The sequence below is a fragment of the Raphanus sativus genome, chromosome 1, assembly GCF_000801105.2.
Source record: "Raphanus sativus cultivar WK10039 chromosome 1, ASM80110v3, whole genome shotgun sequence".
Lineage (NCBI taxonomy): Eukaryota > Viridiplantae > Streptophyta > Magnoliopsida > Brassicales > Brassicaceae > Raphanus > Raphanus sativus.
This window is the reverse complement of record NC_079511.1, coordinates 9,610,235-9,637,222: the sequence shown is the minus strand read 5'-3', so window position 1 is coordinate 9,637,222 and position 26,988 is coordinate 9,610,235. Positions and strand designations below refer to the sequence as shown.

Genomic DNA, 26,988 nt, shown 5'->3' with positions numbered 1-26,988 from the left:
AAGAAACAGAGGAAATAATGTTTACTGTTCACAATTTTTTTTTTTTTTGAAAAAGGCTTTTTATTAAAAATTTGCGTGATTAAAATGATACTACTAGTAACTCACAATATAAAACCAAATAATTGTGATGAATTCACTCACTTGGCATCTATTACTAAACTCCCGTCACAATAATTCGTTCATTTAATGTCATATACCTGTATCATTGAATCCTACACTCCAAGAACTACAAAAATTTATGATGATTAAGGGCCTGACTGGTGTAACCGCAGCGGTTGCGGTTGCGGTTGCGGGAGTTTGCGGGTGCGGGTGGTTGCGGTTTTAAGCGTTTTCTAGAGATTTGTACGACTGGTACAACTGTTAGAAATTGTTGCGTTTGCGGGACTCTTATGACTGGTAAACTACCAAACACAACATCTGTTAAATAATAATTTAACAATATTTACATTTTATGTAATTATAAAAATATTAAAAATCATAATAATATGATAAATATAAAATTTATATTTATAAAATCATATTATTCAATTTTAAAAATTTATAGAAAATATTTTAGTTTTGAATTTTTATAATATAAATTGAAATATAATATGAATACATTTTACAATTTCTATTATTTCAATTGAAAATTTTTATTGGATATTTTTAGTATTATTTTTATTTATTCTGTTTTTAAAGAAAAAAAATTTACCCTCCCGCAACCGCCCGCAACCGCAAACGCTAGCTGGAACCAGCTTTTGATTTTAAGAGGTTCGGAGCGGTTTGAAGCGATTTGTAGCATTTTCTGTGATTGTTTCGAAACGCCAACAACCGCTATGAACCGCAAAAGCTGCGTTTGCGGGTGGTAGCGGGAAAACCAGTCAGCACCTAAATGCAGGTCACTGTACTAAACTGAAAACAAACGTGCCCCAACAAAACCTTCCAACTCATACAGAAGGTAAGAATCGCGATGACGCGGCACCTCCATTAAATGATACGCCACGTGGATCATTACTCCAAACCTGATTGGCTGATCTTACGTTGAAGCAAGCCACGTAACCCCCCTCCCCCCAAACATCTCCCAGTCGCCTTATCTAATGCACACGCGCGCGTGGACTCTTTCTCTCTGTCTTTGTGTTTGGTTTGGCACCGGAGAAGAACTTTGTTTTGACCTTCCTTGAGTTTAATTGGACTTCGAGAGGTAATAAAAGAGAAGAAGAAGAAGATCGTCGTAAACTCTCACGATGTCGATTAGAGGAGGACTCGTCGCTTTCTCGCCGATTCTGGCGGCGGTGCTGTTCCTGCTGACGGTTAACCACGGCGAAGCCATATGGTTGACGATTCCGCCGACGGGAGGGACTAAGTGCGTCTCGGAGGAGATACAGAGCAACGTCGTCGTTTTGGCTGATTACTACGTCGTCGATGAGCATGATCCTGAACACACGGCTACTATTTCTTCTAAGGTACGGCTCCGATTCTGCTTTTTTTAGGAGACTAGTCCGGTTCAATTTCGCCGGTTTAGGTTTTCGATTTCGGGTTCTGATTGTGTTTGGTTTGGTTTTGATGTAACGAATCAAGCTTAGATTGGGTGTAAAGTTGTGAACTTTTTTGTGTTGTTTGTTGAGAGATGAATCAAAGTTTTGACATTTTTGTGTTTGAATGCATTACAGTGGATGATCCATAAGCTTAACCGGTTTGATTCAAGTTGTAAAGATTATTGTTAAGACTTATGGTGGTTTTGAGTTTTTTTTTTTTTTTAATTTTAATGTGATTGTTACATTTGTGTAGGTAACATCTCCTTATGGGAACAATCTGCATCACCAAGACAATGTGACGCACGGTCAGTTTGCGTTCACAACTCAAGAAACTGGGAACTACTTGGCTTGTTTCTGGGTTGATTCCAGTCGTCCGCAAGCTAATCCACTGACTCTTGGGATTGATTGGAAGATTGGTATCGCAGCTAAAGATTGGGACTCTGTTGCTAAAAAGGAAAAGATCGAGGCAAGTCACATCTCTTTTTTTTTAATCATCTTTCTCTGTTCTTCTTATTGATGTGATAACTCCGTTGTTATGAAATGTGTGGGGTTTGTAGGGTGTTGAGCTTCAGTTGAGGAGACTTGATGGGTTAGTGCAGTCGATTCGTGAGAACATCAATTATATAAAAGACAGGTACGTCTCTTTTTTTTTGCCTCATACTTTTATCTCTTGAAGTTATGATTGTTGTTGAAATAAAAATTTGGATACAGGGAAGCGGAGATGAGAGAAGTGAGCGAGACAACCAACTCGAGAGTGGCTTGGTTCAGTATAATGTCACTCGGGGTTTGCCTTTGCGTTGCGGGTTCACAGATATGGTACCTGAAGCGATATTTCCACAAGAAGAAACTCATCTAAAGACTTGGTCTGAAGGACTTGCTATATAGAGTAACACATCCCCACGCTGAAAAGAGGGGATAAGCAGAGTCAATTGGTTTTAAATGGAAGAACGCATTTTCATTTTTTTTCTTCTGTGAAACATCATAACGGTAGTTGAGTTTGTTGTGCACAGATCACTTTGTGTTTTGATTGATCTCTGTTGGAGTAGGAAAACGGATATATGTGACAATGTACCAAAGCAATTATCCTAGTATCCAAAAATATGAAACGTTTATGAATTTATAAATATCATCATGGTGCTAATAAAACATGATTAAAATAAAATTGGGTGACGTATAAAGGCAGCCAGATTGTCATGAGGACAAACGCTTATTGTATGTCATGTTCTTTTCTTTCATGTGTGGGAACAGTTAGACATCTGATCGGGTCAAAAATATATTATTCACTTTTATTAATGATGATACAACAACTGGTTTGGTCATTTACAGAAACTCACCAGTGGATTATAGACAACACTTGTAAAATAAAATGATTACAAATAAATTTTCAATTGCCTCGTCAGGTAAAATGTATACTCATCTCCCTCTTCTTTTTGTCTCGAATATATAACTGTTGTTTTGCTGATATCATCATCTTGTTCACCACTTACCAATATATACAAGAAACAATTACATTCAGAGACAGTTTCATGTTTTTTATAACACTATGAGACAGTTTTTGCTACTAGAACCGTTTCTTTTAACTAAACCCACTTTCTATCTATTTCCTAACTAAATGAGTTAACTAACCATAAGTTTGACCAACTAAACTTTTAAAAGACTTTTGTGTCCTAACGTCTTTCTCTCTCCTTTTTTGATTTTATCCATATATTTTTTTTCTTCTTTTTCTTTTCAGATCTCATACAACATACCTTTCATATTTTCTTTTAGCTTAATGAAAATAAGTTCTAATTTGTTTCCTCCTCTCTGTCCTCAGCTCCTCAGTTCAAGAGGTTGTCGATCTTAGGTCTCGTCCACCGGTGGTCGTTGCTTTTTGTCCCGTCTCGTCAAATTAGCTTCTCCACGTCTCAAGCCCATGACCGCTCCATCTCGGGCCATGCTTTTAAGATTAAATCCATGATTTAGGATTGAAAACTATCACATCTGGGTAAAAATACATCAAAAAACAAGTTGAAAATATAAAGAATCATGGAAAACAGGTGAGATAGGCGGAGATTAGAATTTCTGGGCAACAATGGCTAATGAAAGAGATAAGGTCATTTTCGTAATTATGCAACACTAATGAAATCATGTGTACATTACATTCAAATTGTACATGTGTACATCCTTCCATGTACACTCCGAACTGAAGTTAGTGTACACATATATATATGTACAACAATAAACAATGTACACAAACTTTTTTACCATTCATATATACAACAATATACATGTACATCGGATTCCCATGTATAGTGTACATGTGTAGTGTACATATGTACAACAATATGGTAGTGCACATGTGCACAACAATATGATAGTGTACATGTGTACATCACTGGACTAGCGTATACAATATAAATATTATATTTTTAGATATTTACATGTACACATATGTTTTTAATACATGTTAGATGTCCCAACATGTTGTAAAGTTGTGTACATATGTTAGTGTACATATGTTAGTTAGGTTTACACATTAAAGGTTGGTGGCATACATGTGTACAACAATATGATATGATAGTGTACATGTGTACAACAGTATGATAGTGTACATGTGTACAATAATATGGTTGTGTACATGTGTACATCACTGGACTAACATATACAATATAAATATTATATTTTTAGATATTTACATGTATACATATGTTTGTGATACATATTAGATGTCCAATATGTTGTAAAGTTGTGTACATATGTTAGTGTACCTATACACATTAAAGATTATGGTTTATGACAAAAATACAATATATAGCTTTAATATTTTTTGTACAATGTGTACATGTGACGCGTACACCAGTGTACATATGAATTATTTTGTACATGTGGATAAATAAATTTGTGTACATAATGTCATGTGCATATGATATTTATACAAATATTATTAGAAACAACGTACACAAGAAATGAATTTAAGATATTTATCATCTCATTACCTCATTTTATTCATTTTAAGATATTTTTGGAAGTATGGACTAAATAAAAATATTTTATTTGAAAATCAGAAACATATGTGGTGGAAACAAAACAAAATAAAATGGCATGGACCAAATGTTGTAAAATCAAAAAAAAAATCATGGTTTGGACTGCACAATTAAAAATGCCAGGTCAAATTCGTGGATAAATTTTAACAAATTGGAAGCTTGAGATAAATTGGAGAATAAACAAAAATTGGAGGACCAGATGTGCAAATAATGTAAAATTCACCATTGTTGCTTCAGAGAAGCTTTCTCTTCCATCTGCGACCAAATCCGATGATGCTCTGCTCGATCTACGACTACAGAGAGGAGGAAACAACTTTACTCTAACACCGAATTAATTGAGCTGTAATTTGAGATAGCCGACAACGGAGCTCTCCGACTGCTCCTTCACGTCAATCATGGTTTGAAGATGAATCGAGATGACGAAGCCTTTTCCACACCATTGTTTTTTTTATTATATGGTTAGACCATTGTTTCACGTTTCCAAAAAAATAGAGAAGAAGATGGAATAATGAATGGACCCACTTAGTTGTATCTAAACTACACTTTAGTTAGAAAAGAAGAATAAGTTAGAAGAAACTGTCTAAGGAGCAATAACTGCCTTAAACTGTAATAAAAAACTCAAAAGTGTTTAGAGTGAAAATAACTCTATATACAATATACAATGGTCTCTCTTCGGTAAAAATATAATAGTCTAGAATGTATAATATTTTAATTAAAGTAAAGAAAGGAAGAAGTGTAATCCATTAGCCCAAGTTATGGAAGATTGGAGTCCAAGCATGAATCCAACTCTAAAAGTCCTTTTCACTTTCTCCTAATCTCTTTCTTTCGTACGAACCTCACACTTACCACTAATCACCATATATATGTTTTACATTTCACTTGTCTTCCCAGTGTCCTTTTTAGTAGAGATGCTTGATGCTTCATCTAATAAATCTGATAACGACAATCATTAATTCTACCCTGATTTTATTCAAGTTGGGTCAAATTTAATCAAAGACCATGAATACACTTCAACTATAACATCAATCATCAAGCGATATACCGTAATTAACAACTTAACATGACATGCACTGCAACTATTGAGGTAGGTTATTGCTCTTTTGCCAGCTATTATTATTTTTTAAATACCAAAGTCTTACTTTTGCTTATAAAGCTAAATGCTGGGAAATTAGTAGAATGTTCAAATGTGATATTTAAAACCGGTGAAATGCATCGAAGCACACAGTACTTTTTTTAAGCAAACAGTACTTAGTTACTTCCTCATTGTCATTGTGGTTATGTGATAAGTTTCCACTCCCAATTAATTAGAATAACAAAACAAGACAGATACCCCCATTATCTAGTAATGGGTTTTATACCACGTCATTGCTGTGTGTGACGCAAACTCACAAAGTATATGTATTATAATATCTATAAATTTGCAGAAAATAATGAACCACACTACTAGGAAAGTAAATTACTCGATACCATCGCTGCCCAGTAGCATATCAAGTTGAATCTTTATTTCTTTTGTCATTTATTAGGTAGTTGTAGCTTTCATATTTTTAGGACTCTCGATTCTCTTAATGATTTCTTGTTTCTTGAAATCTTTTGATCAACAAATACTTATGAACATAATCTAAATTGAAACGATCAACAAATACTAAAAATTTCAAGATTGGAGGATAGTATTACTCAAACTGAAATTCAGATATGTCGTATGATTCATTTTGTAAGCTATAAGCTAGTATGACTAATACGAGATGTTACTGTAATTCTATCTATTTTATTTTGGGTTTTCTAAGGTTTTTTTTCACTACAAGAAAAATGCATTTTAATAGCAGACGAGGATAGCGTTTTTTACGATTGTACTATGATTGATATACCCATATTTTTAAGATAGCGTTTGTATTTTCAAAAATGCTATGATAGAGTGATATATTTAGAAACGCTACGAAAACTTAGGATTTAATAACATATATTTAGAAACGCTACGAAAACCTAGGATTTAATAGCAAAACTAATTAAAACTCTATGTTTTGATTTCTAAATTTCTAAACCCTAAACGAACTTCTATACCCTAAACTCTAAAATGAACTATAAAACTCTAGTATTATCTTACTTCTAAGTTCAAATCTTATATTTAAATTTCAAATTTATCCTTTTTAATCTTAGTATATAACTTCCAAACCCCACAAACCTTAATTCCTCAATCAAAATTTATACCTTAAACTCTAATATATATCAAACATATATAAACCATACATACATCCACTAAATATAAACTTTAAATCTAAGTTTTAACAACATAACAAATTTCAAATCTACATCTTTCACAAATCTTTAACTAAAAACTCAAACTATTAATCTTTCAAAAATTCGAACCCTAAATCATAAACATAACCTTTTACCCAAACTAATTATATAAGCCCTATAATGGAGTTATTTAAAATCACATAACCACAAAATTCTAATCGAAATTTATATTTCAAATGTTAAATTATAATATCTAATTTTTGAATTAAGACAATTTATAAAACAATTTTAAAGTAAAGTAAAAACAATTATATTATGTTTTTTTCATGGCCATTGATCTATTTTAATCCAAGGGTCAAAACTATTCTTTTATCTATCTTCAACCTTCTTTCTCATTGGTTGATTTTTCTTTCTCAAAGATCATAATTTGTAACCATTGATGAAATATAATCCAAAGGCCACCAATAAATCTCTCTCTTTCTCAATAATATTTTCATTTAACGTCTTCTTCTCTTTCTCTTTTATTTTTTCAGTCTCTCTTCGTCGCTTTCTTTCTTCTTCTCCTGCAACTAAAGCGTGAACATGAATCCATGAAAGAGAAGCAGCTGGTTGTCGACCACCATCGAAGAATCTGGGCTCTGTTCACGGCAACCTGCATCATGGGACTCTTCTCACTGTAACAAGGCTCCTCGCGCAGAGCATATCCCAGATCCGTGAAGGTACACATCGAATCCCAGATCCGGCAATCACACCTCCTCCCACTGCAGTCACCTCTCCTCTCTTGCGGTAACCTTTGTTCTTCGTGAATATTAAACTCCAGATCTGAGAGCATAGACTTCAATTGTTTCTGTGTTTTGATTATTCTCTAGAGAAAAGAATCCAACACGCCAGGAACGTCTTGGGAGGGAGCATGTCTTCTCTTCACCGACGCCTGAATCCCAGGGATGAAGAAGAAGAAAACCATGGCTGGATGGTCAGAAGATGAAAAAGACTAGAAGACGGCGGCTGGGAATAGGTTTAGATAGTAATTAGGATTAATCTTTGTTTAGGTTTTTGGTTTATTTGGTTTAATACTTTTAATTTGTAAATCATATTTTTTTTTGTAAACCAGTTTAATTATAAATCATTTTATTTAATAAAAAATTAAATATATAAACGAGTTTAATTTTTAATTATGTTTCTATTTTTTTTTAATTTTTTTTAATTTTTTTTAATTTTTAATAATAGAAATAATAACGAAAATTATACGCTATTAAAGAATATTTAATTGCAGATAGAAAAGCGCTATCGTAGCGGAAGAAAAGATAGCAGTGCTAAAAACCGCTATCTAAAGTGCTTGACCTATTATGACGGGCGATGATACAGCGCTTCATAAACCGCTATCGTATCGATAGATAACGTTTTTCGTCTGCTAATAAAAGCCATTTTTCTTGTAGTGTTTTGTAATTTTATCCGTGATCTCAAAAGTCCACGGATCAAACCATCAAGCTATTAATAGTTTAATTTAAGTTATTTTGTAAAATTTTAAGTATATATGACAAATATTAACTAAATATAGTATGTCATATTTTTTTCAGATCCTAAATATTCGAACCCGATCTGGATTTGATATAGATCCGAAATTACAGGTGTTACAGTTTTAAGAATTATAGATCCGAACTGATCCGGATCCGACAAGACCCGATCCTGAACCGATATGAAAACTTATAGGTATTTATGGGGCAAGACTTAGGTTCACCCCCTATGGTGAACCTTTAAATTCACCACTATCCATAAAACCAATCAAAATGCCATGTATATAATTAAATAAAAAATATGAAATTATAAAGAAATAATTTAAAAAGGAAATAACGTTAATTTTAATAACGTTAACTAAATACTAAACCCTAAATTTAAATTCTAAACCAAAACCTATACCCTAAATCCAAATCTTATACCCTGAACCCAAACCATATATCCAAAACTCAAATTCTAAACCCTAAATCCAAACGCTATACCCTAAACCCATTCTATATCATATACCCTAAACTCAAATCCTATACCCTAAACCCAAATTATATACCCTAAACCCAAACCATATACCCTAAACCCAAATCTTATTCCCTAAACCCAAATCGTAAATCCTAAAGCTAAATTCTTAAGTTTAGGGTTTGGGTTTAAGGTGTAGAATTTAGGTTTAAGATATATGTTTTGAGTTTAGGGTATAGGATTTGGGTTTAGGGTATAGGATTGGGGTTTAGGGTATAGGATTTGGGTTTAGGGTATAGGATATATGATCGATTTAGAGTATAGGGTTTGTATTTAAGGTTTATGGTTTGGGTTTAAGGTTTAGAATTTGAGTTTAGGGTATATGGTTTGAGTTTAGGGTATAAAATTTGGATTTAGGGTATATATTTGGGTTTAGAATTTATGATTTAGGGTTTAGGGTTTAGTTTGCATCATTAAAATTGATTTTATTTTTCTTTTTAACTATTTTTTTAATAATTTAATATTTTTTATTTAATTATCTACGTGGCATTTTGATTGAATTTAAGGGGAGTGATGAATTTAAAGATTCACCATAGGGGGTGAACCTAAGTCTTGTCCGTATTTACGTGAGTCCAAGTTTTCAAGATCTGAAAAATCAAGACAAGACCCGACCCAAGGATCCGGATGCTCATGCCTACAACAAACACATTTAAAACGACGTAGTGTAGTATTGGACATCCGACTACCCGTTAAAATACACAGACACGTATACATTATCTATTTATATAAAGAAGAGTTGTTTCTCTCCTGCTGACACATCAGACGCCATGTCACAAATTGAGTCTCTGTGATATCGACACATGTCGCGTTAAATGAAACGCAGCATCTTTCCTTTTATCTTTCTTCCGGGCTTCTCGATGTCACGCTCTGTTTTGCGGCCCAAACACCATGTAACCATATGCAAACCCTAATCCATGGAGACGATACCATTTTCTTTGTTTCTCTTCGATAGGTGGAGAGTTTCTGTAGCAGAAGGCGTTGTTCTGTGAATCGCGATCTCCAAATCTCTCTGCTATCTATCTCTCTCATATTCATCTCTCTATATCCGTTGTCGTGGTTAGACAAATGAAGAAAGCTTGCTTTTTGTAAATATCATCCCTACAAATCCCAATAACTCTTGAAACTTTTTCACAGTGGAATGATTTTGGTTACGTTTATTGATTTTTTTTTGTTGATATAAGATGATTTGTGTATTGTTTTTTAATTTTGAAAGCTTGAGTTTGGACGATTTTGATTTAGTTTTTGGTATTTGTTGACGTAAGATGATTTTGGTTGTATACTGATTTTGAAAGCTTTAGATGATATTGGTTTTGTTTATTGATTTTGTTTTTGTTTGCTACTCCTTTATTTATTCAGAATTTACTTTAAAGTTTCGTGTCAAGAATATTGATGTCTACTTCAGGAGAAACCAGAAACTCATCAAAGAGCTCGGTACTCCAGCACCAGGATCGAAATATATCTACTTCCAAACTAAGTATTCGCAGCTGTTTACTAAAGCTTCTTCTTCAAATAGTATTGGTCTAGCTTGAGATATCCTCAGTACAATGCCATTCCGTTTTCTCATGACAATATTGGTGTGATGTTTTGTTTGGTTTCCTGGCAAACAGGAGCGAAAATGTAAGTTTGCTTCCATATGTTCCATTTTATTAAATTATCATCTTACCAAGAAACGTGTTTGATTCATCCCAAAACCACTACAGAGAGGAGCAAGACCAGAATAACCTCTTTGGAGTCATGTACCCTGCGATACTGTTCCTCGGTGCACCAACGTTGCAACAGTTCAACCCGTAATTGTCATTGAGCGTAGTGTTTCTACCATGAAAAGCTGCTGGAATGTACTCATCCATTTCTTTTGGAATCCCTCAGGTTAACCATTCTGAATACTCTTCATGTCTTAAAGACTTGAATTATGGTTAGACCACAATGAGAACTTCTCCTTGAAATATTGCAGGTGGCCGTGGATATCATGTACAACACGATACAAATGGGAGTTTACACAATAGGAATAAAAATTCAAAGAATTGCTCTACTCTACAACATCAATGATTGGACTCAGATTCATCGCACGCTGTCCATGTTCAAGCTTCCGAGATTCAGACAAGACTAGCGGAAGTAGCGAGAGGGATACCGTCTGAGTTTGAGAACGCTGTTCTTCCTGAGAACGCTGTTCTTCCTGAGCTTTCGGTAGTTCCTGTCCCTGGAGGAACTGTTCATCCTTTGACAAGGTATGTAATGAACTACATCAGCTTGATCTCTGATTACAAGCAGACTCTCAACAATCTCATTATGTCAGATATCCCTCAACCGGAACTGATCCAAACACACGGGTTATAGATTTCACTGAGCTAGAAGATAAGTCACCATTGGCTTTGCATCTTATATGGTTAATCATGGTGTTGTATTTCAACTGGGAAGAGAAGTCACACCACTACAGAGACACATCTTTAGCTCACATATTCATCATGAACTACATTCAATACATATTTCAGAAAGTGAAAGGATCACCTGAGCTAAGATAAATGATCGGAGACAATTATTTAAGGAAACTCGCAGGCAGCTACTAACTACCAGAGATCGACATGGGTTAGAGTACTGAATAGCTTGAGAGATGAAGGGTTACATGTGAGTGGGAGTTTCTCCTCTGGTATATCAAGAAGTGCATTGAGTGAAAGGTTTAAAGCGTTTAATACAATGTTTGAAGTGGTTCACAGGACTCAGTCTACATGGTCGGTTCCAGGTGCTCAGCTTAGAGATGAGCTGAGAATATCTTTATCTGAGAATTTGATCCTGGCTTATAAATCGTTTCTTGGAAGGTTCAGTGGTCACATAGAAAGTGGAAGAGACCCTGAGAACTACTTAAGTATTCGGTTGAAGATATCGAGAGAATCGTTCTTGATTTCTTTGAAGGATATACACACGTCACATCCGTCAAACTTGAGGAGACGATGAAAGAAGAAGATTGGAGAGGTTACTTTCTCTCTTTTGTTTTGTTTAGTTTTTTTTTTGTTCCCCAGCCACGTTAGGATGTTGTAGGATAAAGCCATTCTTTGAATTTTTATTCACGGGTTGGTGTTTTTACGCACCGTTGATATTTTGCGTAAACTCCCCTTTGTATCATCACATCTCAAGTAGGAAACAAAGATTCGGTAGTGCACTCAATGGTATTGGAGATACGAGCCTTAAAAGTTTGCTGAAAGATGGGTGTGACTTCTTACAAGTTGTAGCTGCTGTCCACAAAGGATGGATACTGCTCTTTGTTTTTTTTTGGTATCAAGTTCTTCAACTTTCAAAAGAAGGCGAAGGATCACCTTTGTACCATAGTCTTTGGAACTTGTCGGATATTTGTAATTTTTCTTTTATTATTATATATTGTTTCTATTTGGTTAGTAACAACAACAATAATAACAGTTTACGTTAACAGTTTATACTTTTGATAAGAAATAATATCTTCTCTTTCAAAACTACGTACAATTATGCATTATTGGTAATTATATGAAACTTATACCTTTTCAGACAACATGAGCACCCCATCAATTTAGGTTTGACATATTTATTAATCTATCCTTTTCACCAAATCGTTTTAAAAAGGTTAAATACTTCATAAATCATTTTTATAATTGATTTATTTTCAATTAAATGAACTTTTTTGAACAACATTTAATGAAAACTTAAACAGAATATTAAAACTTAAACGTAAATGAACTTACTGACAGTAATATGTTAACATATAACATTCTCTTACGAAATTCAGGTAATAAAATGCAAAATACATAAATTTCAAAAACAGATAGAAATTTCTTATAAAACAAAAAAGGAAAACTATATGATTGTGTAAATGTCATGGAATTTGATTTCTATTTTCTGATTATAAAACTCAAACATAGAAAAATTAACAAAAATGATATAAAGCAACCAAAAATATTACAAATATACTTAATAATACAGAAATTATAAAAATAATTAAAAATATAAGAATAGAAAAAATTGTTTACTATTTTATTTTTTCTGTTTCATTATACTCAAGCCGCGTAGAAAAAAAAAAGAGTGAATCTAACTGAAATCTTCTCTTTCTGGTCACTAAATTCAGACATATAGAAATTCAAAATTTGATAGTAAACACACAACAAAATAATGATCAAAACATATTCTTTTAAAAATATATAAAAGGAAAAAACAGAAACAATTTAAATTTAATTGAATACATAATATAACCAGAATACATAATATAACAGAAATACATAATTTTCAAAAATATATAAAATTTCTCTTACAAAAAAAAATTTCTACTCTAAAACGTTCTTGAAGACATAAATCAATATCATATCCATTATTTACAAATTCAAACCTAATACACAAATAACAAGATTACAAAAAATATAAGAATATAAATCACAAATAAAATATATCCCGCCCGTAGGGCGGGCCGATCCTAGTACATATATACTTTCGAGGGTTGTATTGTGGGTTGACCGGCGGTTTGACACGTGGATTGTTGAGCTCATTGATAAAATTGGAAAAAAAAATTACATTGAGTTTTTTTTTTGCAAAAAAAAACGTCCTTTTATTTTCCTAGCTGATAAATAAAAAATAGTAGTTTTAGTAGAAAATATAATAAGCTATCGTGGTAGACTAACTAGGTGATATTTTTGGGCATGCATGGATTATAAAATACAATAAGCTATCGTGTTAGAGTAATTGACAGGGAACATATAACAAAAACAAGCATCTAGCAGACTAGCAGTGACGTGGGAGATTGATGGCATGCTTAATTTAGTAAACAAGATAACATACACTATAATTTCTTTTATAGTAGTTTCTATCTTTTTTTTCTTTTAATTTACTTGGGGATATATTTTTTTGTCATATGTGTACAAGTGAGGAGCACTCATGGGGTTTCACCCGTTGGAAGTGTGTTTTACGCATGCAATATCGTCATGTATTAACGCCGCTTGATTCCAAACCTATAAAGAGATTAAGATTTTGCCAAAACTAATCATCCCAATTTGTTTAAAAAAATAACTTAACTTGTTTAGCTGAGAATTGCACCAAATTTTACACAAAAAATCTATTGACATCACTTGTTGAATTCTGTCTCATCGAAAGTTTGTCCTTAATTTTTTAGTAGATTGACTGTTTATAAGAGCGTTAGCTAATTTTTTGTTGCATGCGTACATTTGTTCATAATATTTTTGGGAACATAGACACCAATCTTCTAATGATATCCGAATCTTTATATAATACGAACATAATGGAAAAACAAAAAGCAGGCAGCCTTAGTGATGACGAAAGGAAGAGCACTAGTAGCCGCGTCTCATAACAATAAAATGTATGACAAAAGGTACATTTTTCGCTTTTAATTCATTGTTTAGGGATTTACGAATATTTTGATAGTACTCTTGACTACGGACAAAACGTGGTTTAATTTACTCCTACAAATTAATAATTAAGTAAATATGTAAATATCATCTGATTTATATAGTGTTGATAGAATAATTTTGAATATTATATATCATTTGAGTTACTTGAATAACAAGTCGAATTAGTCCATAAAATCATCGAACTCGGGCAAAAGCAAAAACAACGTCCATCAAAGCCCTTTTGATCTTTCTGGAACAAAGAGAATCATCTGTCTACCAGTTACAGTCTTATATATCCTCATGCTTACTTACATGTACTTTCTCTACGTTTCGTACGAACTGAGAAATATAATATATGTTTGTAAGCTGATAAAAGACAACTACTAGTCTTTGAATAAGGTGGTGTCCACTTCAATTCACCACTATGTCCGTATATGTCTATTATCGGCGAGAATATCAAATAAGACCTAAGCCACTAAACTTAACAATCATTCGCTAATGCATTATATTTGAAATATTTTGAATATAATATTAAATCAGCCATCTCATCGGTTAAAACCCTTTTTGGTCATCCTCCACACAACTGATGATATAATTCAAGCGTCGGATCATTCATATATACACGTAGACATAATATCTTAAATTTGATTTAATTTATTATTTATTTTGATTTCAACGGAAAATCAAAATATTCCATAAGTTTTCAGTCAAATTAAATATTAAAAATCAATATCTGTTAAAAATAAAGTAAATTAAATACTAAAACATTGAAATAGGCATATCCATTTCATTCTGATTTATATACAAAAAACGTTTATCTACAATTCAATATAGAATTTTATATAATTGTTATTTTAACATATTGTTTTAGTAATTTTATTTAAAAATTACTTATAATAAATCCAAAATAAATATAAAATCTTTATAAAAACTACAATTTTCTAATATTTTGTGATTTTTATAAATAATTAATTTCAAATTTTAGGAAACATATAATTTTACTAACTCTTACCTTTTATTTTATATTATGTAAAATGTTTTTTTAACAAACTCACAGTTTATTAGATTTACTAGTATTAATTAAAATAGACAAAATTAGGGGCGGGCGTTCGGATACCCGTTCGGGTTCGGATCGGGTATTTCGGATTTTCGTGTATTTCGGTATAGGAGTATAAAACCCGTTCGGGTATTTCTGTACTTCGGGTCGGATTCGGGTATTTTTAGTTCGGGTTCGGTTATTTCGGGTTGGGTTTTCGGATATTTAGATTTTGCAAAAAAAAATTAACTTCTTCATTTCTCAAGTTTTTTTCTTTTAAAAAATATAAATTTTACTTAACTGATTTTTTATTTTTAATACATTGAATGATTTGAAGATAAAATCTTAAAAATAAAATACACTAATTTGATTATTGTTTTAAAATTTTAGCTGTAGTTTTTGATAATGCATGAAACTAAAATTTGGACATGCATTTTAAGCATTTTAAGTGAGCAAAAAATAACCTTACCTAAAGGCTTGGGAGGTCTAGGTTTTAAGGATATTCAAACCTTCAACACGACGCTTCTGGCTAAGCTCCCTTGGCGAATGATAACCAATCCCGACTGTCTGCTAGCTCGAGTTCTCCTTGGGAAGTACTGTCATAAAACCTCCCTTTTAAAAGTGAAGCCTTCGAAAGGAGCTTCACACAGATGGACAGGTATCCTGGCAGGCCGTGATCTTCTCATCTCTCAACTGGGAAGAGTAATAGGAGACGGAACAGAAATAAAGGTGTGGCAAGACTCCTGGATTTCAACCTCTGCTCACTGTATCCCGTTTGGGCCTATAAAGGAAGGGGATAGCGATCTTCGTGTGTCTGACCTACTTGGACGAGGAACCTGCGAGTGGAACAAGGATATGGTTACTAGTATCTTGCCAGATTTTGCTGAGGATATTTTTAAACTGAAGCCTAGTAAAACAGGAGCTAGAGATTCTTACATCTGGTATGCGGCAAACTCAAGACACTACTCGACGAAATCAGGCTATGCAGCTGCAATGTCGGACCGATCTCAGAACAGCAGTATGGTACCTTCTACCCCCCCCCCCCTTTTAACTGGTATCGCTACATATGGAACTCCCTCACAGTCCCCAAGCTGCAACTCTTCCTCTGGAAGGCAACTAAAGGGGCTCTGCCAACGGGTGATAATCTCCGGAAGAGAGGAATGCTGCTGAACACTAATTGCATCCATTGTGGAATGGTGGAAACGACAAAACACATCTTTCTCCATTGCCCCTTCGCTAGGCAAGTTTGGAGTCTGATACCAATAGCAACAGATTTTGACTCCATGCTCATCCACTCCTTCACCGACGCTTTGACGGCTGCTGCAAACTGGCAATGTCTACCACCGTGTGGTATCACCGGAGATCTCTTCTCGTGGGTGTGCTGGAACATTTGGACCTCAAGAAACAAACTGCTCTTTGAAAAACGCCCAGCCTCAACTCTGCTGATGATGACCAAAGCTCTTTCTGATGCAAGGGAATGGACTATCGCGCAAGGCTCGGCGGTGAAACCTTCGCTAACAACTCAGATCCAGAGAAGACCACCGTCGCTTCCCCCTGATACGGTGATATGCAACACGGATGCGGCTTGGAAGGCAGAGACTTCAGCTGCGGGTCTTGCTTGGATCTTCGACTCCCTCACTCCCCTGCTGATCTCGTCTGGCCACCAACATCATCATCAGGTCCCGTCGGCGATCATGGCTGAAGCCCTAGCGGTTAGGGGAGCTCTTTCTCACGCCCTTCACCTTGGCATCTCAAAAGTCTGGCTCCGATCAGACTCCTTATCGCTCATCAGAGCAATTGAATCGATCTCCAAGCCGATGCAGCTCTACGGAATTTTATCGGACATCGTTTCGCTTTCTTCTTCCTTCTCGTTTTGCTTCTTTTCCTTTATTCCTAGAGTTGAGAATGGGCTTACAGACAATCTAGCCAAAGCCTGTCTCTCAAATGTTATCACTTCTTGGGCCTGAGGCCTCTTTTATGAAAAAATTCAGTTGCTCAAAAAAAAAAAGTGAGCAAAAAATCACTTTTCTTGCAATTATATGTATATTATCTAATTTTAAACCATGTGTATAATTAATATAAGTATTTTGAATAAAATTAGAGAAGTAAACTATGAATATATGGTTAATAGTACATAAGTTCGGTTATTTTCGGATATCCATTCGGGTTCGGGTATTACCCGTTCGGATTCGGATATCCAATCTCTCATAATTCAATACCCGTTCGAGTATTTTGCTACTTCGGTTCGGGTTTTTCGGGTCGGGTTCGGGTGGCACTTCGGATATCGGGTAAAGTGCCCACCCCTAGACAAAATATTTGTATTCTTACTTTTTCGGAACAAATCAAATCAACAAATTAAATACCGTAAATTACGAATCAAATCACAATACTAAAACAAATTAGTATTATTGGCTTCATGCCCAACCTTCTACACGGCACACAGAAATGAATACATAAGTCCGGTAAATATACAATTTTTTCTGTAACTGAGAAATCAAATGTTCCATCAATTCTGGTAACTAAATTTTATTTTGATTGTGCATCTATACAAATAAGACAAATATTTATGACTAAAGTGTACTGATGATGCTGCAAAAATGGTAATCACACACGTTACTCATTGTAATGATTAATACATTTGTAAGAAGTAAGATAAAAAACTATTATATAAATATACACTTATATTTTAGAGTTAACTAATCTAAATATTAGTCTCTAGATCTTAAGATTTAGAGTTAAAGGATGGAGTTTTAGAATGGAGGTTTAGAATTTTATAAAATAAAAAATATAAATTGTAAAGTAAAAAAAATTTAAAATAGTTTCAAAAGTTATTTTCGAATTTCAAAAAGAAAGTTTGAATTTTCTTTTGAAAAATAAAAAGTTTATTAAAATGTTATTTGAAAATGTATAATTTGAAACTATAAAAAATATATTTTAATTTTATTTTAATTTTATTTTTGTGTATTTATATATCTAGGTTTATAAGGATCTGTTCTTAAATGATACATTTTATAGACATATTGATTAACACGTACATATATTATAAGGAATGAATCGTGAACATTCATGTTGATTGTTGACACTAAACTCTTTTGTTGATCGACAAGTATGATAAGTGGACAAAAACCGGATGTCGTTTGCAAGTGGATTGTGTAATATACAAATATATAATGTAAGTGCATGCTTTTTGATTCTTCGAAAGTGTATTTGCTTATAACTTACGGATAAATGAGGTTCGAGTTGAACATAAAAAAGTCTAATATATTTGGTATACATTGCTACATTACATTCTTTTTATTGGTACGATATTTTATGATTCGTTATCAATATAACAATAACTTTGGCACAAACATTCTACGTTAGATATATTAGATAATAATCCAGGCATCGTAATTATCAACATATTTATTCCAATAACAGTGCAACATTATTCTCATACGCAAGTCTTCACCACCAACAGTCCAATAATTAAATTAAAGTATTAATCTAACCAGAGAAACTTATGATCTGGTTTTGATTATATATAACAAGATATAGTTTGCCATACTTATTTGATAACAATTAAATATCTTTAACTAAAAGCGATGCCTAAATAACCAATGGCTTTACATATGCACTCCTCTATTGCCTTTTGTGCAGCTTGTGTCAGCCCAATTAGGCTATATAAGCAAGCAATCTCTTCTAGCATAATCATACAGTCACAACTAAGTACACTATTAATACATCAAATACAAAAAAGAGAAACCTAGAGAGAGAAAGAGAGACAAATGGAGAGTGAGAAAATGTGGGGAAGCTTAATGAATAGAGTGAAACCATACTTGGCAATGATATCTATGCAATTTGGTTATGCCGGTATGTACATAATCACCATGGTGTCTCTTAAGCATGGCATGAACCATTACATCCTAGCTGTTTATCGTCATGCAATCGCCACCGCCGTCATCGCTCCGTTTGCTCTTTTCCATGAAAGGTATATATGGTTATTTGATCTCTACATATAAGTTTGGTTCTTCTTTTGTGTGTAAATGTGTCATAGATTTTCAACATAAAACTCAACAGAAATAAGGTTAATGATGGGCCGTATCTACATACAAGTTTAAGTTAATACATAATTTAACTAACGCAAGTATGCAATTTGTGCTATTGTGATGATTATGCAGGAAAATAAGGCCGAAAATGACGTTCCGAATATTCCTACAAATTGCGCTTCTCGGATTTATTGAGTAAGTACTCTTCTAGTACTCTCATACTTCATTCACACAAAAACTATAAGAACAATCTCCGTAAATTTTCTTTTTGTTTTGAATTTCTTACATAGTTAATGAAAATTAAACAAACACTAAATAAATGAGTGTTAAAAATGACAGGCCGGTGCTCGATCAGAATCTCTACTACGTCGGGATGACTTACACATCAGCAACTTTCGCTTCTGCTACCGCCAATGTCCTTCCCGCCATCACCTTTGTCTTGGCCATTATTTTCAGGTTTACATTTATTTTATTTATTCTTGTAAACAAATTCAGTAAAAAAGGTCGAGCTTAGATTCATATTGATTCCTTCATAAAATTATTTTTTTCTTATCAGCATACTAATGCAATTTTTAACTTTGATTATGTGATTCTTATTCTGAGAATTAACCTTTTGACTTTTAATTCCCATACCGTGGGAACAAGATTATTAATGGAATCATACGAAAACACAGTTAGTATGTTCGTGGAACGCGATACCACTTGAATAATTAATTAATAAACACCAAAAGAAATATAATGGGTGTGAGATCATCACTTCCACTTACGTAAGATGTCACTATTAATTTATGTCTTTTTTTTAAAACACTATCATTATTAACCAAATCTATTTATATATAGTGGAGTATATATATAGAACATGACTTCTTTTCTTGCACATGTAATTTTAATATAGTAACCAGACATAAGCTCGATCGATCGTTTAAATTAAATAGATTTGTTTACATTTCAGATTAGAAAGCGTTAACTTTAAGAAGGTACGAAGCATAGCCAAAGTTGTCGGGACAGTAATTACAGTCTCCGGAGCACTTCTCATGACTCTCTACAAAGGTCCAATCATTGACTTTATAAAATTCGGCGGTGGCGGAGGCGGAGATGACGGTGCAGGAGGAGGATCCCACGGTGGTGCAGCATCGGCGGATTTGGACAAACACTGGATCCCGGGTACACTTATGTTGTTGGGAAGAACTTTTGGTTGGGCTGGTTTCTTCATCCTACAAGTGAGTACCAACTATAGTTACAATGTCCGGTCTAGTCATTAACCGTAGGAGAAAACATCTAACGATCGTCTTATCACGTTTTAAAACGCAGTCGTTTACCCTGAAGAAGTACCCAGCTGAGCTATCATTGACGGCGTTAATATGTTTAATGGGAACGTTAGAAGGAACCGCCGTCTCATTGGTAACGGTCCGTGACCTGAGCGCTTGGAAAATCGGCTTCGACTCCAATCTCTTCGCCGCCGCTTACTCCGTAAGTATATATATATATATGTATAAATTAATGTAATTTTGCAAGCATAATGATGGTTTATGTTAATTGATTAACAAAATTAAATGGTGATTAGGGGGTGATATGTTCGGGAGTGGCGTATTACGTGCAAGGAGTAGTGATGAGAGAAAGAGGACCAGTTTTCGTTGCGACATTTAATCCTCTTTGTGTCGTGATAACTGCAGCTCTTGGTGTTGTTGTCTTGTCTGAAAGTATTCATCTCGGAAGGTACTTTTCTCATTTATTTTTCTCTCTATAAAATCAACAAAACTCATAAAATTTTGAATTAATAAATTGTTTTCAGTGTGATTGGGACGATATTTATAATCGTGGGCCTATACACGGTTGTCTGGGGTAAAGGCAAAGACAAGAGAATGAGTGATGATGACGAAATCAGCAAAGGGCTTCCGGTTAAGAGTCCGGTTAAACCGGTGGAAGCCGGAGAACCGGATATGAAATCAAGGGAAGGTCAGGAGACTAATAAGGCTACTCAACTTGAAATTTGAACACTTGCAAGGAGACATAATCTGTGGTTCTTTCTCTAATATATAGTTTTTGCTTCTTTTTTAAATCTGTATTCCACTGGTTACAGAAAGATTGTGGCAGATCAGATGTAACTGATGAGATGAACTAAATCTATCTTATAGTTTTAACTAAACGTTTTTTTGTGAGATACTCAACTTAAAAACTAATCAAATAGTCTTTCCAGAGTTTTAAATTAAATGCGCGGAAAATAAATAACAAAATGTTGTTGAATCAATCAACAAGAAGAGAAAACAAAGGAGAAAGAAGAAATTGAAATGAGAAATGTGATAAAGAAGTGGCTAACAGCGGAGGAGACAGTGGCCATTGAGATGCTTCCGGCTGGACCATTAGCGGGGTTACCTGGAAAGGAACCACCGCCTGAAGGAAGCATAGATGATCTTGGCGAAGATGCTATGGATCCTGGCCCATCAAACTCCGGTGAAGGCGCTGGTGCATACATTATATCCTTTGGAAGAGTATCTGGTGGAGCTAGAAGCGGTGCAAATTGTGGAGGTCCTGCATTATTTTTACCCATTGATATCACATTAGTCCGGACGAATCTAGCAGCTGGTTTGTTTAGAGAGAGAGAGAACTTACCGGGACATCGTGGTTGAAGAGACCTAGATAGCCTGTTAAAAAACGAAAGAGAACACAAATGGTTAAACAGTGCGTAGTCTTGAGATAACAAGAGAAAAAGACAATGCGAAGAATGTAAATTTACAAACTAACATGGTCAAGATAGTGCCGTTAGCGAAACCATTGTAATCACAGCTCGTAACGTTACAGCCAGCGCTACTCTGCTGCACCGTGATGTTACCGAGCATGAGGTTGCTGCTTCTACACTGCATACTCGAGCAAGAGACTGCTAAAGATGCAGGCTCACAATACAAACTACATCACACACACAATTCAAAAACAAACTGATTAGTCACATCAACCAAATAACATTATCTTAAGAGAGAAGGAGCGACTCTTTGATACTATTATTACCTGCGGCTCCCTAGAGCACAGCTACATTGCACGCAATGACCTGCAGCTAGAGCATAGCTACCATTTGGAACAATCAATCCATAATCCGAAGCGTACTTGGGAAAGTTTGAAGCACAAGCTGAAAGGTAAAAAGAACACAGAACCAAATTTGGCAACTAAATCTAAAAATAGAACCCCTAAAATTTCAGTGGACTTTTAAGAGCCTCACCAGACAAAGGAACAGCGAGGATATCACCGGAGCTAACATCAGGAGCTCCCATGGCATTCACATTCATCAAATCCGTAACAGTAGTCTCATACCTCCTCGCGATCCCCGCCAGAGTATCAACCTCCCTCACGACGTACGACAGATAAACCGCCGGGAGAGAGTTATCGGTCCCGTTGAAGCAAGCGCAAGGGAGAGGGACGACGAGGCTCGTCCCGACGTCGAGCACCGACGGGTCGTCGACCGAGTTAGCCTCCTGGATCTGCTCGGAGGAGACGAGACCGCCGTAGACGGAGTCGGCGATGGACGCTAGGGTGTCGGAAGGTCGGGTTTTGTAGCGGGTGGAGACGGATTTTCTGATGCCGTCGACGCAGGAGCAGGAGAGAGGGATCTTGAGGAAGAGTCTTGAAGGGAGGATGTGGTTCTCGACGTCCGGGTAGGAGATGTCGATGGCGTTGGCGAGGAGGACGGAGATGGGGTCCACTTGGAAGAGGGAGGCGACTTCGGAGACTTTGAGGTCGGTGTAGAGAGTGTAGCCGAGGAGGGAGTTGCAGGTGTCGTTGCTTGAGCATGGCTCGATTGTTGATTTGGCTGTTGCTGTGGAGAAGAGTGAGCTCGAAGCTATGATTAAAAGGAAGGAGAAGAAGATGGGGTTTCTCATATTTTCTTTTCTAGGGTTTTAGACTCTCTCTCTCTCTCTTACAGGAAGCTGCTCACCGTACAATGGAGAAGGTTCGGACAAACCGACGATTGGTCTGGAGATTTCAAGTTTGATAAAGGAAGAAACTTTCTTTATCAGTGGATTTTTCTTCTTCTTCTTGAGGAGAGAGAGAGAGAGAGAGTGAAGAAAAGTTAAAAACTTTATTTGAAATGGAGGAGAGAGAGAGGGGCGAGGGAGAAGCAGACAAATGTGTTGTACAGAGGTGAACACAGAACGGTAGCTTTGCGATGTCCGAGACAGAACATTTTGTTTTCTTATGACTGATTTACCCTTACTTTTAAAGCTAAAGAAAATCGGAAGAAGGGTAAGACGGTAAATTATTGACATAAGCTGAGGCCCACTTAAAAGGCCCATTTTACTTTTAGAGACGCTAAAGCAAAGAATTTCTTTAAGAAATATTCTTTCCCTCGAGCACGGTCTCTCGAGCTTTTTTTTTCGCGGCCACCGTATCATTCAAGGCGGGGAAAAAAGAGAAATATTTTCTTATGTTACTAACGTTGTGTACTTTTGTCCCAATATGGCCCAAAAAGGGAAGGAGACAACCCAGTGACGGTGATCGGATGAATATCTGCCTGAAATTGGTTCGAAGAAGGCTGGTTCATTTACTTCTTGATAGATTTGTCATGTGTTAGGCCTAATGTTAGATAGCAGTAAGGTGAAATCACTACCATAATTGAATACAAATGGGCCTGAAATGAGTTGGCCTAATGAGACTAATTCAAGAGGTTACTGTAGGTTGCAATTTAGTCATGGCAATGTATTATTGGATCTAAACAGCTATTTGCTATGTGTTGCAATTTTCTAATAATGGTGGAGAACCGATCTGTTGACTGTTGCAATCATGTGTTGTTGACTTGAACATCTTCTAAGATGTTTAGTCTTCAACTAATCGTTCAGCGTGACTATACCATTATTCAAACTATTAACTTTTTTTTTTGTTTGTGAAGAAAAATAAACACATACATGAGATATTAATCGATAATAATGATAGGAAAATGTCAATATATGACGTATACATAGAAAATATACAATTATGTACTTCCCTATTAATTGTTGCAGAACCAGGAAAATGTACTGCAGAATGCTTTTATTGGATCACGACCACCAGGTCCTGGAACGAAGTAATTCTTAATACCCATTGAAGAAGTACACATTGTCTTGCATGGATTGTCACATGCTGCTGGAGTCGCCTTCTTTGATGCTTTCATGCATTGATTCACAATACAGTTTTTTACACACCCTACATCTATCGTTTTAGAATGAGAGAATTGTGCTGAAAAAATTGTAAATAAAATTACAATAATCAAAACACTAGTAATTTTTTTTGACACTTGAATTGCCATATTGTAAGTATTGTGATTCTTACACCTTTCTAATGGTATATGTTTGTTTATGGTGATTTTGAAATAAGATGATTTGGTGAGAATATTGAGTTCATGTATTTATATATGTTAGAAATATTAGTATTAGCTGTTTTTAGAAGTTACTAGGATGTCAATTTGCTTTCCGTTCCTTTTTTGGGTAAATATGTTGAGGTACGTTATACTGTTTGGTCATCTTAACAACTATTTTGTATGAACAAATCATTACTAATTGTTAACATTGATAATATCAATTTACACAAGGCATATTTAACTGACAATTATTTTTTTGCCAATTTGTAACCAAGTATTTGAGAACTGGAAATATATTGTCCAGACCTTGACGGTTACTCTTTTTCTTTGCTGTTGGGTAAGTTAAGTAGTGTTTTGGTTTCTCTAAGCTCTTATATTCATTAACCTCAAATGCTCGACATTAATTTGCATTCACAGTATACATACATTAAGGAAATATTTAGCATTCTCAAACCAAAAAGTCTACAATCCAAACGATGCAGTCTCACGTTACACTGGTCAGATGAGACAGTAGCGGCTCTGGGAGGAAGCGGAGAAAGCACCAGCTTGGCAAAAACAACGTATAAAAAACTCTAATCTTATTTGAAGAAAAAGATAAAATAAGAACAAAGTATTTATTGACTAATCGAATGGAGAAGGAAGACTATTCGATCGGTAACAAAAGATATAAACAGATTGGCAAAAGCCAAAGTAAATTCCGATCGAGTTGATCGCAAGAGAAAAGACATTTCCCTCTATTTTTAACTCAATTTTAAAATAACCAAGCGTACAAAGCGCGAAATTATTGTTATTTTTTTTACAAATTTATTAGTATATATCTGTTTGTTTTCTAATATGTTTAGACATGTGCTTTCGGTTCGTTTCCAGATTGTATTTTTGGTTTTTGGTTTAGTTCCAGTTCGGTTGTAGTTTTTGGTTCTTAGTTATAGGAACCGTTAAGTTATTTATGAATTTGAGTTTCAATTAGGTTAGTTATATTGCTTTTATTAGGTTTAAATAATAATATTAGAAATTCGATTTTGGTAGTCGTTAAAATTAATTATTTATATTTTTAATATGTCTGTGGGATGAATATATCTTATAACCATCTGATTCAAATCATAATGTATAATTAATAAAATCATGTAAAATACATTTTTATGAAATTTATATGCAAGGTATGTATCAAAAAGATTTCTAAGGTGCACATATTTTTCATCTACAATTATAGAATTGTTTTTTTAGAGCAACAATTATAGATTAGTTTTCTTATGAAAAAAAGTAAATTATGTTTGTTATATTGTGTAAATAATACCAGTGTTGATTTGTTTTGGTGGCCATTCGATTTAAATTTGATTTTACACCACAATTAGCTGCAAGTCATTTTTTGGCAGTTAATATAACTTCTAGAATGTAGATTAAAATATCTCTATCTAACTTTTTTTTTTAAATTGTGTTAGTATTTTAGAAAAATAAAATTAGATTTAATGGTTTTTGTATTGGATATGTTTGAAACCTAATGTGTTAAAATAATTTATAGACGTTAAGAAAATGAGATAGAAAGATATGTCTAACGAAATTTTGTTTGGATACAAATGATTTAAAATTAAAGATAATGGAAAATAACATTTTACTCTTCGGCTCTAACCGGTGACCATAAAGAAAATAATAGAAATAAAGAAGAATGAAATGGAGAAGAAGAAAAATAATAGTAATATTTATTCTTTATTGTTCTTTGCTAGATTTGATAAGGAATATTTTTACTTTATAATTTATTAAATTAAAAAGAATGAAAAAGAACATTTGAAAAAGAAAATTATATATGAATGGTGTAAAATTTGAGGAATGAAGAAGAATTACTCATTCCCACCTATTCTTTTAGTCACCGGTTAGAATTTTCATCTCAAACAAACTCACAGTTTTCTCAAAGTATTTCATAAATGACCGGTTCATATATTTTCATAAAGCCCAAAAAAGAATAATCTAATGACTCTAGTCATTGTGTCTTCTAGGTACAGATCACCGTTTTTAAGCAAATAAAAACATTTTATTTCTGTTTATATTTATGTAAACCGAATAGTGAAATAAAGGTTTCATTTTAGATCGTTTTTCTCATCGACGAAATCCATTAAAAAAAACTCAAAGGACAGTGCGATGTTTACAGACCCAATTTTGTTTACAACCAATAAACCCAATCCATAACTCTAAACAAATAAATAAGAATGAAGTAAACGAAGATAGTTGTGATAACCGAGGGAATAGCACAGCCGATGCCGGAACCTCAATCCCTGAGAACCGCCGTCGCTTGAACATCAAACATCACATATGCTCCTTCTGCATCCATCTTTGGCGCTAAATCACTTGTTCTTCATCCCCACCACCTTGAAATTAACTCAGGAATCTCCAAAACAGCTCGTAATGGAATTAGATCCTCTTCCATGAAGGGAAGCGCCATTGGAGGGCCG

General features: G+C 34.4%; 5 protein-coding genes, 1 long non-coding RNA gene and 1 pseudogene across 6 annotated transcripts; 5 read left to right on the top strand and 2 right to left on the bottom strand.

The window, feature by feature from the left end:
• The first annotated feature begins 1,121 nt into the window (after positions 1–1,121).
• LOC108827307 (transmembrane emp24 domain-containing protein p24delta5) lies at positions 1,122–2,630 on the top strand. Its single transcript, XM_018600716.2, has 4 exons — positions 1,122–1,442; positions 1,768–1,980; positions 2,072–2,148; positions 2,226–2,630. Exons 1-4 carry the CDS (start codon positions 1,224–1,226, stop codon positions 2,368–2,370), a joined length of 654 nt encoding a protein of 217 aa, XP_018456218.2. The 5' UTR covers positions 1,122–1,223; the 3' UTR covers positions 2,371–2,630.
• A 4,605-nt stretch (positions 2,631–7,235) lies between these two features.
• Positions 7,236–7,792, top strand: LOC130500189 (uncharacterized). The gene is made up of 2 exons (XR_008938867.1): positions 7,236–7,558; positions 7,642–7,792. It is a non-coding gene; the product is annotated as an uncharacterized LOC130500189 (long non-coding RNA).
• A 3,054-nt stretch (positions 7,793–10,846) lies between these two features.
• LOC108855562 (exocyst complex component EXO70A1-like) lies at positions 10,847–11,954 on the top strand (annotated as a pseudogene).
• Positions 11,955–15,739: 3,785 nt separating this feature from the next.
• On the top strand, positions 15,740–17,160 carry LOC130496884 (uncharacterized). Its single transcript, XM_056989498.1, has 2 exons — positions 15,740–16,211; positions 16,277–17,160. The coding sequence occupies exons 1-2, from the start codon at positions 15,740–15,742 to the stop codon at positions 17,158–17,160; spliced, it is 1,356 nt and encodes a 451-aa protein (XP_056845478.1).
• Positions 17,161–18,932: 1,772 nt separating this feature from the next.
• On the top strand, positions 18,933–21,370 carry LOC108844349 (WAT1-related protein At1g21890). Its single transcript, XM_018617631.2, has 7 exons — positions 18,933–19,163; positions 19,354–19,416; positions 19,561–19,677; positions 20,174–20,441; positions 20,533–20,691; positions 20,786–20,937; positions 21,014–21,370. Exons 1-7 carry the CDS (start codon positions 18,961–18,963, stop codon positions 21,213–21,215), a joined length of 1,164 nt encoding a protein of 387 aa, XP_018473133.2. The 5' UTR covers positions 18,933–18,960; the 3' UTR covers positions 21,216–21,370.
• Positions 21,371–21,398: 28 nt separating this feature from the next.
• Positions 21,399–23,345, bottom strand: LOC108844257 (lysM domain-containing GPI-anchored protein 1). The gene is made up of 5 exons (XM_018617516.2): positions 22,433–23,345; positions 22,225–22,342; positions 21,964–22,125; positions 21,832–21,863; positions 21,399–21,750 (listed from the first exon to the last, which is right to left on the bottom strand). Exons 1-5 carry the CDS (start codon positions 23,088–23,090, stop codon positions 21,470–21,472), a joined length of 1,251 nt encoding a protein of 416 aa, XP_018473018.2. The 5' UTR covers positions 23,091–23,345; the 3' UTR covers positions 21,399–21,469.
• Positions 23,346–24,196: 851 nt separating this feature from the next.
• LOC108844813 (uncharacterized) lies at positions 24,197–24,493 on the bottom strand. The gene has a single exon (XM_018618108.2). It carries the CDS (start codon positions 24,491–24,493, stop codon positions 24,197–24,199), a length of 297 nt encoding a protein of 98 aa, XP_018473610.2.
• Positions 24,494–26,988: the final 2,495 nt, after the last annotated feature.

Coding starts and splice junctions, on each gene's coding strand:
- LOC108827307 (XM_018600716.2), top strand. CDS start 1,224: ATGTCGATTAGAGGAGGACTCGTCGCTTTCTCGCCGATTCTGGCGGCG. Junction 1,981..2,071: donor CTAAAAAGGAAAAGATCGAG/GCAAGTCACATC, acceptor TGGGGTTTGTAG/GGTGTTGAGCTTCAGTTGAG. Junction 2,149..2,225: donor ATCAATTATATAAAAGACAG/GTACGTCTCTTT, acceptor ATTTGGATACAG/GGAAGCGGAGATGAGAGAAG.
- LOC130496884 (XM_056989498.1), top strand. CDS start 15,740: ATGATAACCAATCCCGACTGTCTGCTAGCTCGAGTTCTCCTTGGGAAG. Junction 16,212..16,276: donor GGACCGATCTCAGAACAGCA/GTATGGTACCTT, acceptor ACTCCCTCACAG/TCCCCAAGCTGCAACTCTTC.
- LOC108844349 (XM_018617631.2), top strand. CDS start 18,961: ATGGAGAGTGAGAAAATGTGGGGAAGCTTAATGAATAGAGTGAAACCA. Junction 19,417..19,560: donor GCGCTTCTCGGATTTATTGA/GTAAGTACTCTT, acceptor TAAAAATGACAG/GCCGGTGCTCGATCAGAATC. Junction 19,678..20,173: donor GTCTTGGCCATTATTTTCAG/GTTTACATTTAT, acceptor TTTACATTTCAG/ATTAGAAAGCGTTAACTTTA.
- LOC108844257 (XM_018617516.2), bottom strand. CDS start 23,090: ATGAGAAACCCCATCTTCTTCTCCTTCCTTTTAATCATAGCTTCGAGC. Junction 22,126..22,224: donor TGTGCTCTAGGGAGCCGCAG/GTAATAATAGTA, acceptor TGTGTGATGTAG/TTTGTATTGTGAGCCTGCAT. Junction 21,864..21,963: donor AACGGCACTATCTTGACCAT/GTTAGTTTGTAA, acceptor GTTTTTTAACAG/GCTATCTAGGTCTCTTCAAC.
- LOC108844813 (XM_018618108.2), bottom strand. CDS start 24,493: ATGGCAATTCAAGTGTCAAAAAAAATTACTAGTGTTTTGATTATTGTA.